The sequence below is a fragment of the Semicossyphus pulcher genome, unplaced genomic scaffold (assembly GCF_022749685.1).
Source record: "Semicossyphus pulcher isolate SPU_LCO1_2020_fin unplaced genomic scaffold, fSemPul1.0.p SCAF_26, whole genome shotgun sequence".
Lineage (NCBI taxonomy): Eukaryota > Metazoa > Chordata > Actinopteri > Labriformes > Labridae > Semicossyphus > Semicossyphus pulcher.
The window spans coordinates 3064877-3079467 of record NW_027211700.1 but is presented as its reverse complement, the minus strand read 5'-3'; the positions used below and the strand labels follow the sequence as shown (position 1 = coordinate 3079467).

The following is a 14591-nucleotide window of genomic DNA, read 5'->3' as shown; positions in this document are numbered from 1 at the left end:
AAATAATGAAATGATTTCTGGTTAAAACAAACCTGGGATACATTTAAGGTAAAACTCATAAAGACCCGCGAGCAGCTCACAGCCTTGTAAAACGTTTCAGCCGCCTCGCGCCAACAAAATAATGAGCGTGAACAACAGTTGAAGATTTTATAACTCACGTTTGGGAACTTTATTGTTTGCAAATATGCACAGAAACAACCAGCAGACTGTTTTATGAGACAGATTGTCAGTGTTACATGCACAACACAACTGCACGTTTTCACAGGTGACAGTATGAAGAGAGAGCAGACACACAGACCGACAGGTGAAGAACACGATTAATATAACAGTGGACCTGTACAGCGTCGATACGTCTCTACAACACATCAAACAAACATCGGCTCTAATTACAAGTTGGCATAAAGGAGGGAACTTCTAAAGACTAATGTGGCATCGACTCCTGATTGTACGGCAACATATGAACACCACCATGACAAGAAATATTTGGACATTTGTTACAAACAGAAACACGTCGTTCTCTAAGGAGACTCTTTTATGATCATAACAAGAGAACTTTGTGGTTATTGCTCCATTAATGTGTTTTTGTGCTCTAACATCGTGTCCTTCTGGTCTCGTTTATTGAACCTGAAAATAATAACACAATAAATGAAATGAATGAAATATAAATGCCTCGTTAAAAGCAGAAATGTTTCTTATTATAACACGATTATATTGTTCTAATAAGGTAAAAATCCAGTCAACATCTCAGTCCCGCCCACGAACTCACGCAAATTCAACCAATTGATGCAACTTTGTGTGAAAGTCACTTACGTCAGCAAAGTCACGTCTTTGATATTCAAACTATTGATCCCCTGAGGTCTGATGTTGACACAACTGTTTCATATCTCTGGAACGCTGCGTGTTAGAGATGTCCTTCTAATTGCTGTGAAGCAGACAGATGATCCATTCTAACGCGGCTCCGATCTGCTCATGAGCTACCTAATCCGACCTCGACCGACAGCGTCCATGATAAGGTAGATGCTCCTTTGTACATACAGAAAGCATTGAATATGCACGAGCAATAAAAAGGAGGATTTCCTGGCTGTTGACTTTAGTATCGTTCAGTTTTTGCACATTTTATTTGGCATCTTATCACAGAAATCGACAGGAAGTGATGTCAGAAGACGAACAGCTTGCTCAGCCTATTGAAGCGTTTGTCCCGGTCGCTCACGGTGGATGTGTGATGCGTTTGACAGGGAATAAAAAGCCTCAAAACATCACAACTTGTATTGCAACTTTTTTAAAAAGTTCAGGCATGTTTGGCCGCAACAATCACAGAAAATACCCGCGAAATCCTGGAGGGACTGATGTCTAACGAGATCACATTGTCACTCATGCATGGTTGATGCACATGTGGCCAAATGTTTGTAGGTATTATAGAGTAAAGTGTTACTTTCCAAAAGTAAAAACATCTCTGTGAACTTTAACTCGATCTTCCCAAAGATCCTGCGCACCGTTAGTAGATCAAGATAAAGGACAGACACTGTCCTCTACGGAAGCCCTGAGCGGACATGCTTCCATACATTCTGTTTACTCTGTTTTCCCGTGATAACAAATAATTCCCGCTTGTTTTCTGGAGATCTCGACTTATTTATCTCGAGATATCAAAGCTGGTTTTCTCGTGAGAACGGGATAATTTTCTGTCGATGTAAAAAACAGAACACCAGGCTGCTCACTGTGATGTCACAGAGCAGGACATGCCGTGCCGCCATCGGCCACACTGACGAGGGACGTTTAGCCTGTTTCTGTGTTTGTTTGTGCTTTTGCAGCTCTTGAGAAAAAGGAAATTACTCAATGTATGGATGCATGTCCGCTTAGGGCTTCCGTAGTTCTTTCTTCAGACATTCACTGGATCTTTTTCTTATTATAACAACACATACATTTTTGTGTTATGATACACTGAGCAAATATTTTATGTCAGGGTGGCACCGATATGCAGCAGCAGATGAGATCATCGATATATAACTTACAATAATTTCACAACAAAGATCTGTAACAGCTTCAACATCTAAGCACAGTCTGACACAGAGCTGGAGATGGGTGCTGATGTTCTACTAAGGCGTGATCAGCTGCACATCAAACTTCATCAAGTCACCTCGTAGGGCAAAATCAAGTGAAAGCACTTCATCAGAGAGCGGACGCTCCTCTCCATCAGCACCTCGCTCGCTCTTTAAAGGACGGGATTCAGAAAGAGTCATAATTTAAACAATAAATATGTTAATAAATAGGCTGAATCACAAGGAAAGAGAGACACGTTAAGACACAAGGATGAGGCCACTTAACGAGGATATGAGTGCAAAACACTGGAATGATACAAACATCTACATATGACTTCATTTTTTACTTATAATAAGGAATGTAACATTTGTCAGACTTTAGAACCGCTCATCACTCCAGATATTCAGTCACAGCAGACAAATGAGATATTTAAAGTATTTGACTTCATTCTGACTTCATACTTCAAAAACACGAGAAACAAAAGTGTGCAGAATCACGATTAATTAATGACTTCTCTAAACAGAATCTAAGACATTTTGGAATAATAGAAGTGTCATAAAAAGTTGAGAAACTCTTCAGATTACATCATTTTGGCCAGCTGCAACTGAAGATGAAAACCGTATTTTAAGACATTCAGGCGACACACATCTACAGCAGAGAGGTGAGTCATGATGTGTGTTCTAACATACTTTGATTATTTGTCTTTATCCTGCTGAAAGACGCACTGATTGTGTGAAGGTAATAAAAGCTAAGGCAGATTTTAAAAGTGCAAACAACCTTGTGAATGTGGACCCTGTGCTGACACCACTAACACTCTCTCCAGATGGTCTCTGAGGTGATCAGAGGATGATAGATCTCCATGACTACAGAGATAAAAGATCAAACATGAATCAACAAAATGACAGGAAGCTTCTTCACCAGCACACCTGGTCAAATGTGCTTGTAGTTAATATCAGAGGAGGAGCACGGTCTCACCAGGCAGCAACCTCTGGTGTTGACAAATAAAGCCAATGAGGAAGTTGCCAAAAACTGCAGTTCCTCGATTGGCCACTTGAGGCTGCCTCCGACAGGGAGTCAATCCCCATTACACCCCATAAAATAACCGAAGAACCGCATAATTAATCACGTTTACAGCCTGGGAGGAGAAACAGTTTGGTCTTTAGTCATGTCATTTTGAGTGACAGGTTGACACTGGCTAAAATTCAGTGAATGAACTTAAACTCTCTGCAGTATTTTTGTTGTTGGAGCCTTTTGTGGATTTTTTCATGCAGAAATCGGACATATAATTTGGCGTTTTTTGGCACCAACTGGCCGTCCAGGAAGTGCTTTTGCGAGTGCATGGGCCTGTGTCCAGTAGTGGCACTTCTTAGTGCCTGTTTTCTCTACAAAACCAATGCAGATCAGTGTTTGCGGTTCAAGACCGCCCTCTGCATCATCTGTTCTTTGTCACTGTGCTCACAGCACTCTGACTTGAAAATTCAACTTTTGGACCACTGCCGCGCTCCTCAATGTCACTTCTCCCTCACTGACCAATCAAAATCAAGAAGGGGCGGGACTTCAGATATCAACTTTATCAACAACAATGGCGGAGGAGAAGCTAATGATTCCTTTCATTGCTGTTTAATTTGTAAAATTTCCTTCAATAAAAGCAAATAATGAAGCAGAGCAATTTAAAACAGCCTAACAAACAGGAAGCAGAAGTGTGGAAGAGGCGCTGCCAGCACAAAAAGCACCGTTAGCGTACACAGGCCCTGTAGGAGTTGGGATCGTTGTTGGCTTTTCTCTAGAGATTACGGCGGACCATAGAGATGGGAAGAGCAGTTATTTTAAGTTACCCGATATGTGTCGATCACCCGCCACTCTTAACGGGGGTTCAGGCGAGCGAGCGGCGAGTCCGCTACGTTCCACAAGCTCTCTCCTCTTGGGTCTGATAAACAGCTGCGGTCAGTCACCAGCCAGTCTGGATAGTGAGCCCTATCAGACTTGCAAGAACGGGTGGCTATGAAAGCTGTTTTGATAGCCTCTAAATTAGATACTTACAAATTCAGCATTAAAATCAGTTAAAGAACGAGAGATAAAATGCTTCTACTTGTTATATCGAGCCTTTAACTCTGCTGGTTATTTAGCCAACCATCAGAGACACTTGATCTAAAGGAAATACAGACTCCAGCACTGTTTTACAGAAACCAACAAAAACTCTCTTTAATGGCCGTGAGCCAACACCACTCCTACAGCCTTCATAGAGCTGTTTTTGTGGAGCCAGCATCCTGTAAAGTATCGACATTAACTGCACAGATAATTCTCCAAGGGGCCTGTTAAAGAAACTGTGACGCCTCAGTGAAGCCGGTAAAATACTCTCACCACTCTACAATACAGTATGTACTTTTCCTACACCTGGACCTGCAGGTTACAATCACTACCAGAACATGTGATCCCTCAGGGGGGCTCAGGTTCAGGAAGTATAGCTCACATAATGTCAGATTGACATGTGTGGCTCTAGACTGAGCCAGTGGGATGCTGCAGAGCGGCTCAGCAGACAGCAGAAACAGTGACGCTGAATCCCAGGAGGACATTTTGAGATTTAAGTTCGGGGGGAAACGCAAATCTTGCTTCTTCAGAGTAGAGCAACAGGTGTGGGTTTTTCTGCAGAGGCGATGAGGACAGAGAGCGGAGACCATCTGAAGTGAGTTTAGGGGATGTCGGGGAGTTTAGCGAGCAGGAAGAGGCTGGATGTGGAGATCAGACCAAGCTTTGCCACATGTTTAGATGTGATCAAAACGTCAGACGAGATCAAACACAAACCAGGTGCTCTCGTGTAATCAAAGCTGCTTCAAATGTAGCTCTTGTTGAAGTGTTTGTGTGCACAGGACACCATGTTCAAGAGCCTCATGTTTAAATCTATCAACAAAAAGACGGAGCCAGAGGGAGCTCAGGACTTACAGAGGAGATGCAGTCTCAGGAAACAGACACTTACTCTCTCATGGAAGAATATTAGTAGAACAGGAGCAGCCTGGATGTCGCACGACAAACATCAGTGGGAATGATCAGTTAGCACGATGGAATATTAAAGCTGGACTGAAGCTTTACATGTAGACGCTGGTTCTCTTCACGCCAGCAGCTTCTCGGGGTTCTTGGAGAGGGTCTGCAGCAGGCCGCTCTGGAAGTCGTCCTCGGGTATTTCAGGAACCAGGAACTCCAGCAGGAGATCAAATATGCAGTAGACAAGATGTCTGCAGGAACACAGACATAATTTATGAGAAGATGCTGCGATAACAAAGCAGATGTGAGGCCTCTTAGTTAGACTGTGAGATCTGTTACTTTTTAAAAAGAAACTTAATTCCATCTTATTTTTGTATATTTGTTAATGTCCACAAAATATTAATAGATAACTTTGGCGCTATTCTTTGACAAGAGGTGATGCTGTGTTTAATTTTAAAGATGTATGCATCCCTACATTTAAACAGGATGCACCACAAACACTAGTTCTCAAGAGTCGGGAGAGTATCAGGGCCGGGAGAGGAAGTAGGGGCAAATGTGCCCGATCAAAGTAGGACCACTAAAATTTCTTCTTCTATTCTCTTACATATGTCAAAATAGGGCCCAGGTTTAGAAATATAAGAATTCCCCTTTGTTAAAAACCAATGCATACATTAAGCCTCTAACAAAACTAAATATGTAAAAGGTGACGTTTTCTTCATTTTCTTTATTGAGTGCGTCTTCTATCTCTGTCTATCAAATGTAAACAGTGCGTTGAACAGAGCGGACTGTTTGTTTCTACATCTGTGAACCTTTATGAAACTCTCCTGCTGTTGTTTACTGTCAACTTGCTTGGTGAAGAAATTAGCCCACATCGTGTGCTTCCAGGTGAGCTGCTCTCCGTGTCTGAGTGCAATTAAGCACGAAAAATCCCCGACCACTTGATGAGACACACCTGCTGCTTAAAGAAGAGCCAGCACACCATGTGGCTCCATCTGAGTATATAAAACACGCAGGCAGATTTAACAGGAACATCAGGTATTGTTTTAGCATCAGATGGGACAGGACCGGAGCGCTTTGTGAGGTGACATCATCGTGCCTTTTCCAACAGACACATTCCTGCAGATTTTTGACCTACATTATGTAGTCATTGCTGAATGAGGTGATGACCCACAAAAGAGTTCTGTAGTCAGTGACACAGCGGCCAAAGGAGAGAGGGCAACTTTCATTTCACAGCAGAGGACATGCAGATTATTATTATTATTGAGAAATAACAAACCTCGGAATGCCATAATCGGAATCAAATCTTTAACACAGCGTGTAATAAGCTAGTTTAGCGTGTTAGCATGCTAAAATGTGCTAATTAGCACAACAATTTTAAGGCAGTCCATTCGACAGTGTTGGGCCGACACCGACATTCGACTCGGCAGATCCCCCTTTTTTCTGTGAAAAGGGCATGTTTACGATGATTTACCAGGCTTTACCAGGATGTTTACCAGTGATGGAAACAGGAGATACCACATTCCTTGTGTGTATGATGTCTGTGTGTAAACTTTCCATTGACTTAAGAATCCGCATGAAAGGCCTCCTTCATTATATTTACCATAAAACCAGCAACCGACTGTAATAAAGCCATTATGGAGTGTGCAGTGTATTTCACCTGTTAATGTGTGGGTCTTGAAGAGAGTCCAGTGCCGTCTGCCAGCTGAGTTTGTACTTGTCTGAACCCAACATGTCTGAGACCAGATCTAGAGACACAAGGACACGGAACATTAGGTAACAGTGAATAACCAGCTGTTTGTTTGTGTGCGTGTGTGTGTGTGTGTGTGCGTGTGCGTGTGTGTGTGTGTGTGTCTGTGTGTGTGTGTGTGTGTGTGTGTGTGTCTACCCCTCTGTCATTCATTTTATTCGAGGCACTCCTTGTTCCTTGAGCAATTGATAGAAATGAAGTATAATCACTAACAGGGCCCGACTGATGCTGGAATTTTAAAGGGCTGATGTTAGAAAGCATAAACCTGATCATTTATCCAGCATCCCTTACATTACAAAGTTCTGTTATTTACTGGCCTTATTTTACCCAAACATCAAAACATCTGTGCTAAACTAAAATGCTCTGTTAATACCAGCCATGAGATGTATTTGTCCAACTTTAATTTAAATATTTTATGTTACAATTACAATTTTACAATTTCATTTAGCAGACCAAAGCCACGCACATTTAACATTGTGTGTGTGCACAGTTACCTGGTAGGATCCTCATCAGACAGTGTAAAGCTTGCTGTCTGGTGCTATCCTTCTGCTGCTGGCTGCGTTCAAGTCGAGGCTCTGTCGGCAGAGTTCCTCCTGGCCACACAGCCTCCTGGATCACCTGCAGGTACGCCACCCAGTAGCTGGTGCATGTCAGGTTGGCTACGCTCACATCCAACCATCTGAAATTTGCACACACACAAGTTATCAAGTTAGCAGAGTTAATGAGTGGAGTCTAAAACTGGCACAAAGAAGTTAGTGTTGTATTCTGTGTTCAATACGGTGCACTAGAACAAACCCTTATTAGGCCTTTCTGAACAAGCTTTTAAAATTGGTGCCATCTCAATTAATTTAAATGGAATTGCTGCAATCAGTGGGTTTAATTGTGGGGTCAGAGTAAATTGATTGATTGATCGACTGACTTGCAAGTTCAAGCCATCTAAATAGTGGCTTCTAGAGAGTCTAAGATGGAGGAAGCTAAGAGCTAAAGAGTGAAAACTATTGCTCAAAGAGGATGAGTTAAAGCATAGACTTCTTCTCTAAGAAGAGGATGTCGCCTCTTGGTTTAAAGGTAAAGCCAATGCGGGGTTAGGGTTAGCCCTAACATGCCATTGCACTGGTTGCAAAAAAAGAGTCACATTGAATGTAAGTCAACCAGAAAATGACCCTATTTATCATGTTTTATCTGAGTTTATGGCCTCAATCGCTAGTTTCAAGTATTCTTCAATCGAGCATGATGATGGTTATTTTGTAAATTATCGTCCCATTTTGTGTAAAAGGGACGAAAGGCCAAGGTAAGCTTTAGAGCGAGGCAACCTGTGATTGACAAGTTGCTTCCTTTTATAACGTCCCAATCAGGATGGATGTGTAGCAATGCGCACCAACACATTTTGCCAAATATGGTCACTTCTGGCTCCAAAAAGCCAAGATGGCATCGACCAGAGTTTTGACCTCAAGGGTGCAAAATGTAGTACATAAACCAATGGGTGACGTCATAATGGCTACGTCCACTTTATTTTAAATACAGCTTTCAGAGAGCAGATGTTTGTACAGTTTGTCGTAATGAAGTCATTGTGCTGTTACGAACCAAACAAGTCTCCAAGCTGACAAGTTTGGAACCTGACATGTAGCTAGCTTGATGTCTTGGAGAGGATTATTTCCCTTACTGAATATTCTCTTCTTTTTTTAAAAACAACATGTACAGAGGTGGACACAATGATAGTAAGAAGTAAACAGAGCTGTGGAGATCAAACAGATGGAAGCTTTCTGGGCTCTTGGGACAGACTTCCACTAGTCGAATGGTCCAGCTAGCATGTTAACATTTAGCTTCGACCCCAACAGTTCATTCAGCACTTTCCATACAATTTAATCTCTTGTTAGGTCCGATGACCTTGACAAGAGTTAGTTAACATCCTGGTTCAAGTCAGTAGGTTCAATGTGTTGTGACCGTGTCATTATGTCTGACCTGATCAGAGCTCAGGGATCCTGGCCTCAGACCTGCCTGTCCCTTCAGACGTACCTACGCCTCGCTGCATTCCCACACGGATTTTAATCTTCGAGTGCAGCGGAGGGGTCCGGCCTGGCACCGCCTCACACTGGAACTGATTTCAAACTGAGCCTGTTCCCCTCAAGACTTCTACATAGCTGCTGGATTTAAGGTCTTGTGATGAGTAAATTCAATAGGCTGAGTGTAGCAGGGAGACGTTGACCCTTTCGTACTGACCTGACCTTTTTCACTCAAGATTTACCGTCTGAGGGGTGGAAACGCCGCCAGTCGCCATCCAGACTGGATGAGGGGGGGGGGTATTTAAAGCACAAAGTAAAAGCTAAAAACAACATGTCAATGTAGCTCAAGTATTCAAGCATTGTGCGGGTCAGGCCCATAAAGCTGTAGGAGATACGAGCAAGCTGGCAGAAGTGCAGACGAAAAACAACGTCAGCAGCACATGCATAATTGTGGGGTTCAAGATCATTTAAGGCCCTAAATGAGATAATTTCACATTCTGTAGGAGTTTTCCAGGAATCGCAGACACCCTAAAATGTTTAACACCGTGCAGATGCTGTTATGTAACATTGTTCAAACCTCAGAGCTCTGTTAAAGAGAAGCAGGGACCTCCCTCTGGGCCTAATGTTCTGCTTCTTTTGCTCGCTTCATGTGGCCCCTAATGAAGTTATTTCATTAGCCTGTTCTGGCCTGTTACAACATAGCTGAGCTGCAGTCGCATAAGCTATGGATAGACCAGTAGTGCCAGTCACAATTTTTGGTTGCCACCACCTTACACGGCTCTTTCCTTTAGCATTTCATAACAGCATGAGAGAATCCAACTCCTTAATAAAGATGGTATTTGAGATTCCTCAAGTTGTACGACTGCAGAGGAAAAACTGGCGCAGTAATCCGCCCGCCCACGAGCTGGTAGGTAAATCCCAAACTTTCCAAAGTACTGGAGCAATTCTCCACCTTTTTCAACCCATTTGTCATCCATCCATCCATTTTCTATACAGCAGGGGGCTGGAGCATATCCCAGGTGTCATTGGGCGAGAGGCGGGGTTACACCCTGGACTGATGGCCAGTCAATCACAGGGATGACACACAGAGACAGACAACCTTTCCTCACACTCACACCAACTATCACTCCTTTCGTGTTCGGGTCAAATCTGACCGATTTACAACTGTCATCATAAATATTGTGCTTTACATTTGATTGGCTCAAAGTCTCATGATGTCATCCACACGAGGCATTTGAACATGTAAAATTGCTGATCAACACTTTCATTGAATTTTGAGTAGTTGAGTCAACTTTGTTACACCTGTGGTGTTCCCGGTCAATGATGACCGCCATATTGGAAATGAAGGGGTAACACTAGATTATGTTCATCCATCCCCAAACACACCCACACATCCACACATTCCCCCACGAGGACAACACATTTCAGACTGAACAATCTTTGAACCAGGTGAAGAGGAGATAAAAGTGGAAGCAGAGATAGAGGAGGAAGTGGAAGACAACATTGATGGATTTTGGAATTCATTTTCAGAGTCTGTTCTTTGTATCTTCATTGCAGTTATTCATGTTAAGCACTATAGTCTGAGACATTGTTTACAGCTTAAAAAGGTATTAAATGACGGGGAACACCAAAGTAAGGGGGAGAAAACAAACGCGACAGGAGGGTCAAGAGTCCAATGAAGCTTAGAGCATGTATTGAGTAGTTCAGACAGAACATGTATTTGGACTGTGGGAGGAAGCCTTTCAGATCACATCCCCGGTAACATTGTGCATCTATTTGACAATATAGGCAAAAAAAAATACAGAAAATCCATTTCTCCGTATTCTTATATCAAAACCCGATCATTTTTTCTTCCGGTAAAACTAAATTTCATGCGTGCTTACGTAAGTTAGCACCAAACAATTTCAACCAATCAATCTGCAACATTTAGCCGCAGAGCACCAAGAACGCTCGGTCAGTTAGCTAGCTGCTGCGCTGTGGAGAACGTCTGTCTACGCCCACTTCTCAATGATCAAATCAAATCCCTCTAATGATATGTCCCGCCTGCACGTCCTGTTTCACTCGGAAATACGTCACGATACGGAAGCTAGATACTCTCGAAATGCTGTTTCAGCTCGACTTTAAAGATAACTCAATTCATCAACACACTCAGGTGGGTAAGAACCGACTTGGCTGTCAGTGTGTTTCGTGAATCCTGCATAGGATTTTCTTATTCTTTCTTTTTCTTTTGAGCAAGAAAAATAAAATCATGCACGAGCTCAAAAAGCATTTACTGACGTCAAATGACTTCTGAGTTTGTAACACAGCTTGCAACATTTACACTGTTATCTTGCAGCTACAATAATAAAGACAATCTTACTGTACATTTTGCTGGTAGCTAGTGACACAGAATAAAGACTTTGTGTAACTAAATGAAAATGACTGGGCCATTTACCCCTAGTACAAACATCACTAATAATATAAAAGCTGAATCATCCTGAAGTCATGATGATTAATGAGCTGCAGCGGTGCATACGGTGATTAAACAAAGTGAAATGTGGGTTACGGTCTGTGTGAGCGCCGATCAGACTGTAAAGACAGAGAAGAGATATGAAAAGTAACGCACTTAGTTCCTCTCTGCAGCTGCAGCGAGCACGGTTTCCACATTAACGTTAGCACTGAGAGTTTTACTGACACTGCAAGAATATAAACAAAATCAGTGACACCAAACCCCAGCTGGAAAATGACTTGGCCTAATGAACAATCAGGCTGGAAAAAGTGACAGAGTCAGAGGAGGCAGGTTGGGTGGCTGTTTGAAAAAAGAGAACGTTCATTTGGACAAATGAGTGAGACAATTAATGAGCTGTCTGTTAGCTGGCGTGACAGGCTGAAGCCTCAGCAGCCTTCATGCTGTTCATGTTAAATAAACATGGCCATTAAATGGATGTGTGTTGGCTCAGTTTATGTCAGCGTGTCTCATTTCTGTAACAGAAACATTTGACATGGAGCTGCTCACACACGTCACGCCACTCTGTGTGACACACCGTGCAGAACAGGGACAACAAAGAAAGTATGTCATGTTGTTACTTTTATGATGCATTTTTGTGAACGTGTGTAGCAGCATGGCTTATTTCTGTATGATGGTTACACCTGGTCGCCAGTCAATCACAGGGCTGACACACAGAGACAGACATGAATCCAATGAACCTAACGAGCATGTCTTTGGACTGTAGGAGCATGCCAAACTACCCGGAGAGAACCCACGTGTGCACGGGGAGAACATGTAAACTCCATACAGGAAGACCCGCTACGTCTGAACAAGGAACCTTGTAGCTGTGAGGCGATACAGCACTTAACACTGCCCCACCCTGCAGCCCTTAGTTGCTTGTGGTTCAGGCCAATTATACAGACTTTCATTTCATTCCTGAAGCCTCTTAGTTGCTGCCAATTGATGTCAATGACCGCCCACTTTATCAGAGCGGTTTAACATGATGCATGAATGTTTTTAAATTGAAATGTTAACATTTGCTTTGAGTTGAGGTTTCATCAGGTATATTGAAACCTCGTACGCACACTACTGAGCATCTACGTTTTCTGTTTTTGGTTGTCTATTATTTGGTTCGATTTAATAAATGAAATGGTAAAAGTTATGCGGGTGTGTACCTGTTGAGCTTCTGTTTATTTTAAAATTAAAAAAAGAGAGAAGCATATGTTATTTTTTATTTAACAATTATTTAACCAGAAAAAAAGCTCTTGAGATTAAAAGGCCAAGACAGGCAGCAGCACATTAACAAACGTTCAGACAAACAATGAGCAGCCACACATACAAACACAACACAGAACATGTGACTATAATCAATAAAAGACGAGTGAAACCAGTCAAACTTTGTCTAAAACAACCACAATCATAAATATCTCATCGACAGCTAGATCTGTCTGCCTCCAAGTTATTAGGTCTAATGTTTCCTAATCATCTGTATCGTGCAGCTTCTGCAGCTTCTGCAGCTTCTGCAGGAGCAGCAATGAAAATACAGCAGTAAGTTAGCAGGCATCTGATGTATACAGCTGCTGCATCTGATCCCAGGGACACCACCAACAGTAATCATAGTGCAAACTAAAAATAGAAGCTCATTAATCCAACATTTCTTCCAGCCGCAGCACCCGGACAGATCCTTGTCTTCACTGTGCAACGACCAGCGCTGAGCCGACAAAATCTGCTTACAGGTTCATATTTTCCAAATCCAAAAACTATAAACACATTATTATTATTATCAGAGCATGATGTGTTCATGTGTGTACTTTCCATGGTATACTATCTAAATATAGATGGATCATTTGTGGTGTACCATGCAGCTAAAATATCCAGCCCAGTTTATCCTCATAAATGCAACATTAACTTATAAATATGGTGCCGGCTTATTTTTGCATGCTAAACTTTAACCCACCATAGTCCAATTAATTCACTCCAAAGATGTGAAGCTAAACACAAACAATATGCAAGCAGATATAAACACAAGTAATCACCAGCACAATAATAAAGCAGGACCGTCCTGTCCAGCAGTTATTGCGTAACAAATAAGGACAATCATTTTGTGCAGACCATGAAAATCCTTTGAGGACCGTGAACATATGGGGACATATAAAAATAAATCAGCTACAATTTCCCATAATGCTCAGTGCGTCTGAGTTAATGGCACACATCATGTACTGTACGGTCTAAAAATAGTCCCACTGCAGCTTTACTCTTCAGTTTAAACGAACATGCCGACCCTGTCGGTCTGGGAGCTCGTTTAATTGAAGGCATGCAGCAGACGGGCTGCGCATCATGTTCCAGGCTAAGTTTCCATTATGCTGGAAGTAACATGACCAACATAATGAAACAACACAATATTAAACACTAACAAGAATAGCTGGCAGTAACTTGTCAAGGCCAAGCAGGAAGTATGTATTATTGTGAGGGGCACTCACACTTGCCACTCACTGAGTTTGGTGAGGCAATTAGCTCAGTGCAGGGTCAGGTGTGTGTGTGTGTGTGTGTGTGTCTAATTGCCCCTGATTAACACCAGGTGTGGGAAGCCTACATGTATCCTTGGGTTCCAGTGCTCTGTGCTGACTCATTATCTCACCATCAGAGGTAGTGAGAGGTTCTCTTCTCTTCTAGTTTGTTTTGTTGTTGTTTGGTCTTTTCTACCCCGGCCTTTTGTGTCTCTCCTTTAAGGCACCTTTGGCAGCCATTGTGTTCTGGTTTAGAAGTGTTTCCTTTGTCTCCCTAAAAGTTTAGATTCTTGTCAGCTGCTCGGCAGCCGTGGTTTAGTTTCCCCTTATCGAGGCGTTAATTTAAAAGTTGAAGTTCCCTCTGGGATAAATTGAAGACACCCCGGGTCTGCAAGTGGGTCCCATCCCCCATCATCCTGACAATTATAATCATGGCTTCAGTATTTGAGCTAATTCAAAAGAGGCGGATGTACAGTTGGGATCATTAATCAGCACTGATGTGTTCAAAATAAAAACTGCAGCATACCTTTTCAAAGTAAAAGCCTTTAGAAACCGTGTTAACAGAGAGAATTATATATTTCTTTTTCATATTCATAACACCATTTAGAATAAATTAATCTTATGTCACTGCGTACTATATCTATATCTATATCTATATCTATATATCTATATCTATATCTATATCTATATCTATATACATATACATTTTGCATCACACTAAGACTTAAAATCAGGTTCATTACCTGAATGTGGTGCATCATGGGTAATTTCTATGTGTTTTAAGGAGTTGGGTGGATAGGGTGTCTCTGTGCAGCGTCTCTGTTCTGGATGTCTGACTTGAAGCTGGAGGA

The 14591-nt window shown here is 42.1% G+C and overlaps 1 protein-coding gene across 1 annotated transcript in view; it reads right to left on the bottom strand.

Moving 5' to 3' along the window:
- Positions 1-138: 138 nt before the first annotated feature.
- The window catches only part of LOC138604638 (sorting nexin-19-like), a 47785-nt gene continuing 33332 nt past the window's right edge, over positions 139-14591 (bottom strand). The window contains exons 12-14 of the mRNA XM_069676594.1: positions 7258-7442; positions 6674-6761; positions 139-5267 (exon numbers count right to left, since the gene is read on the bottom strand). Of these exons, the coding sequence (XP_069532695.1) occupies positions 5144-5267; positions 6674-6761; positions 7258-7442 (397 nt within the window). The 3' untranslated portion in view covers positions 139-5143. The remainder of the gene's footprint in view (positions 5268-6673; positions 6762-7257; positions 7443-14591) is intronic.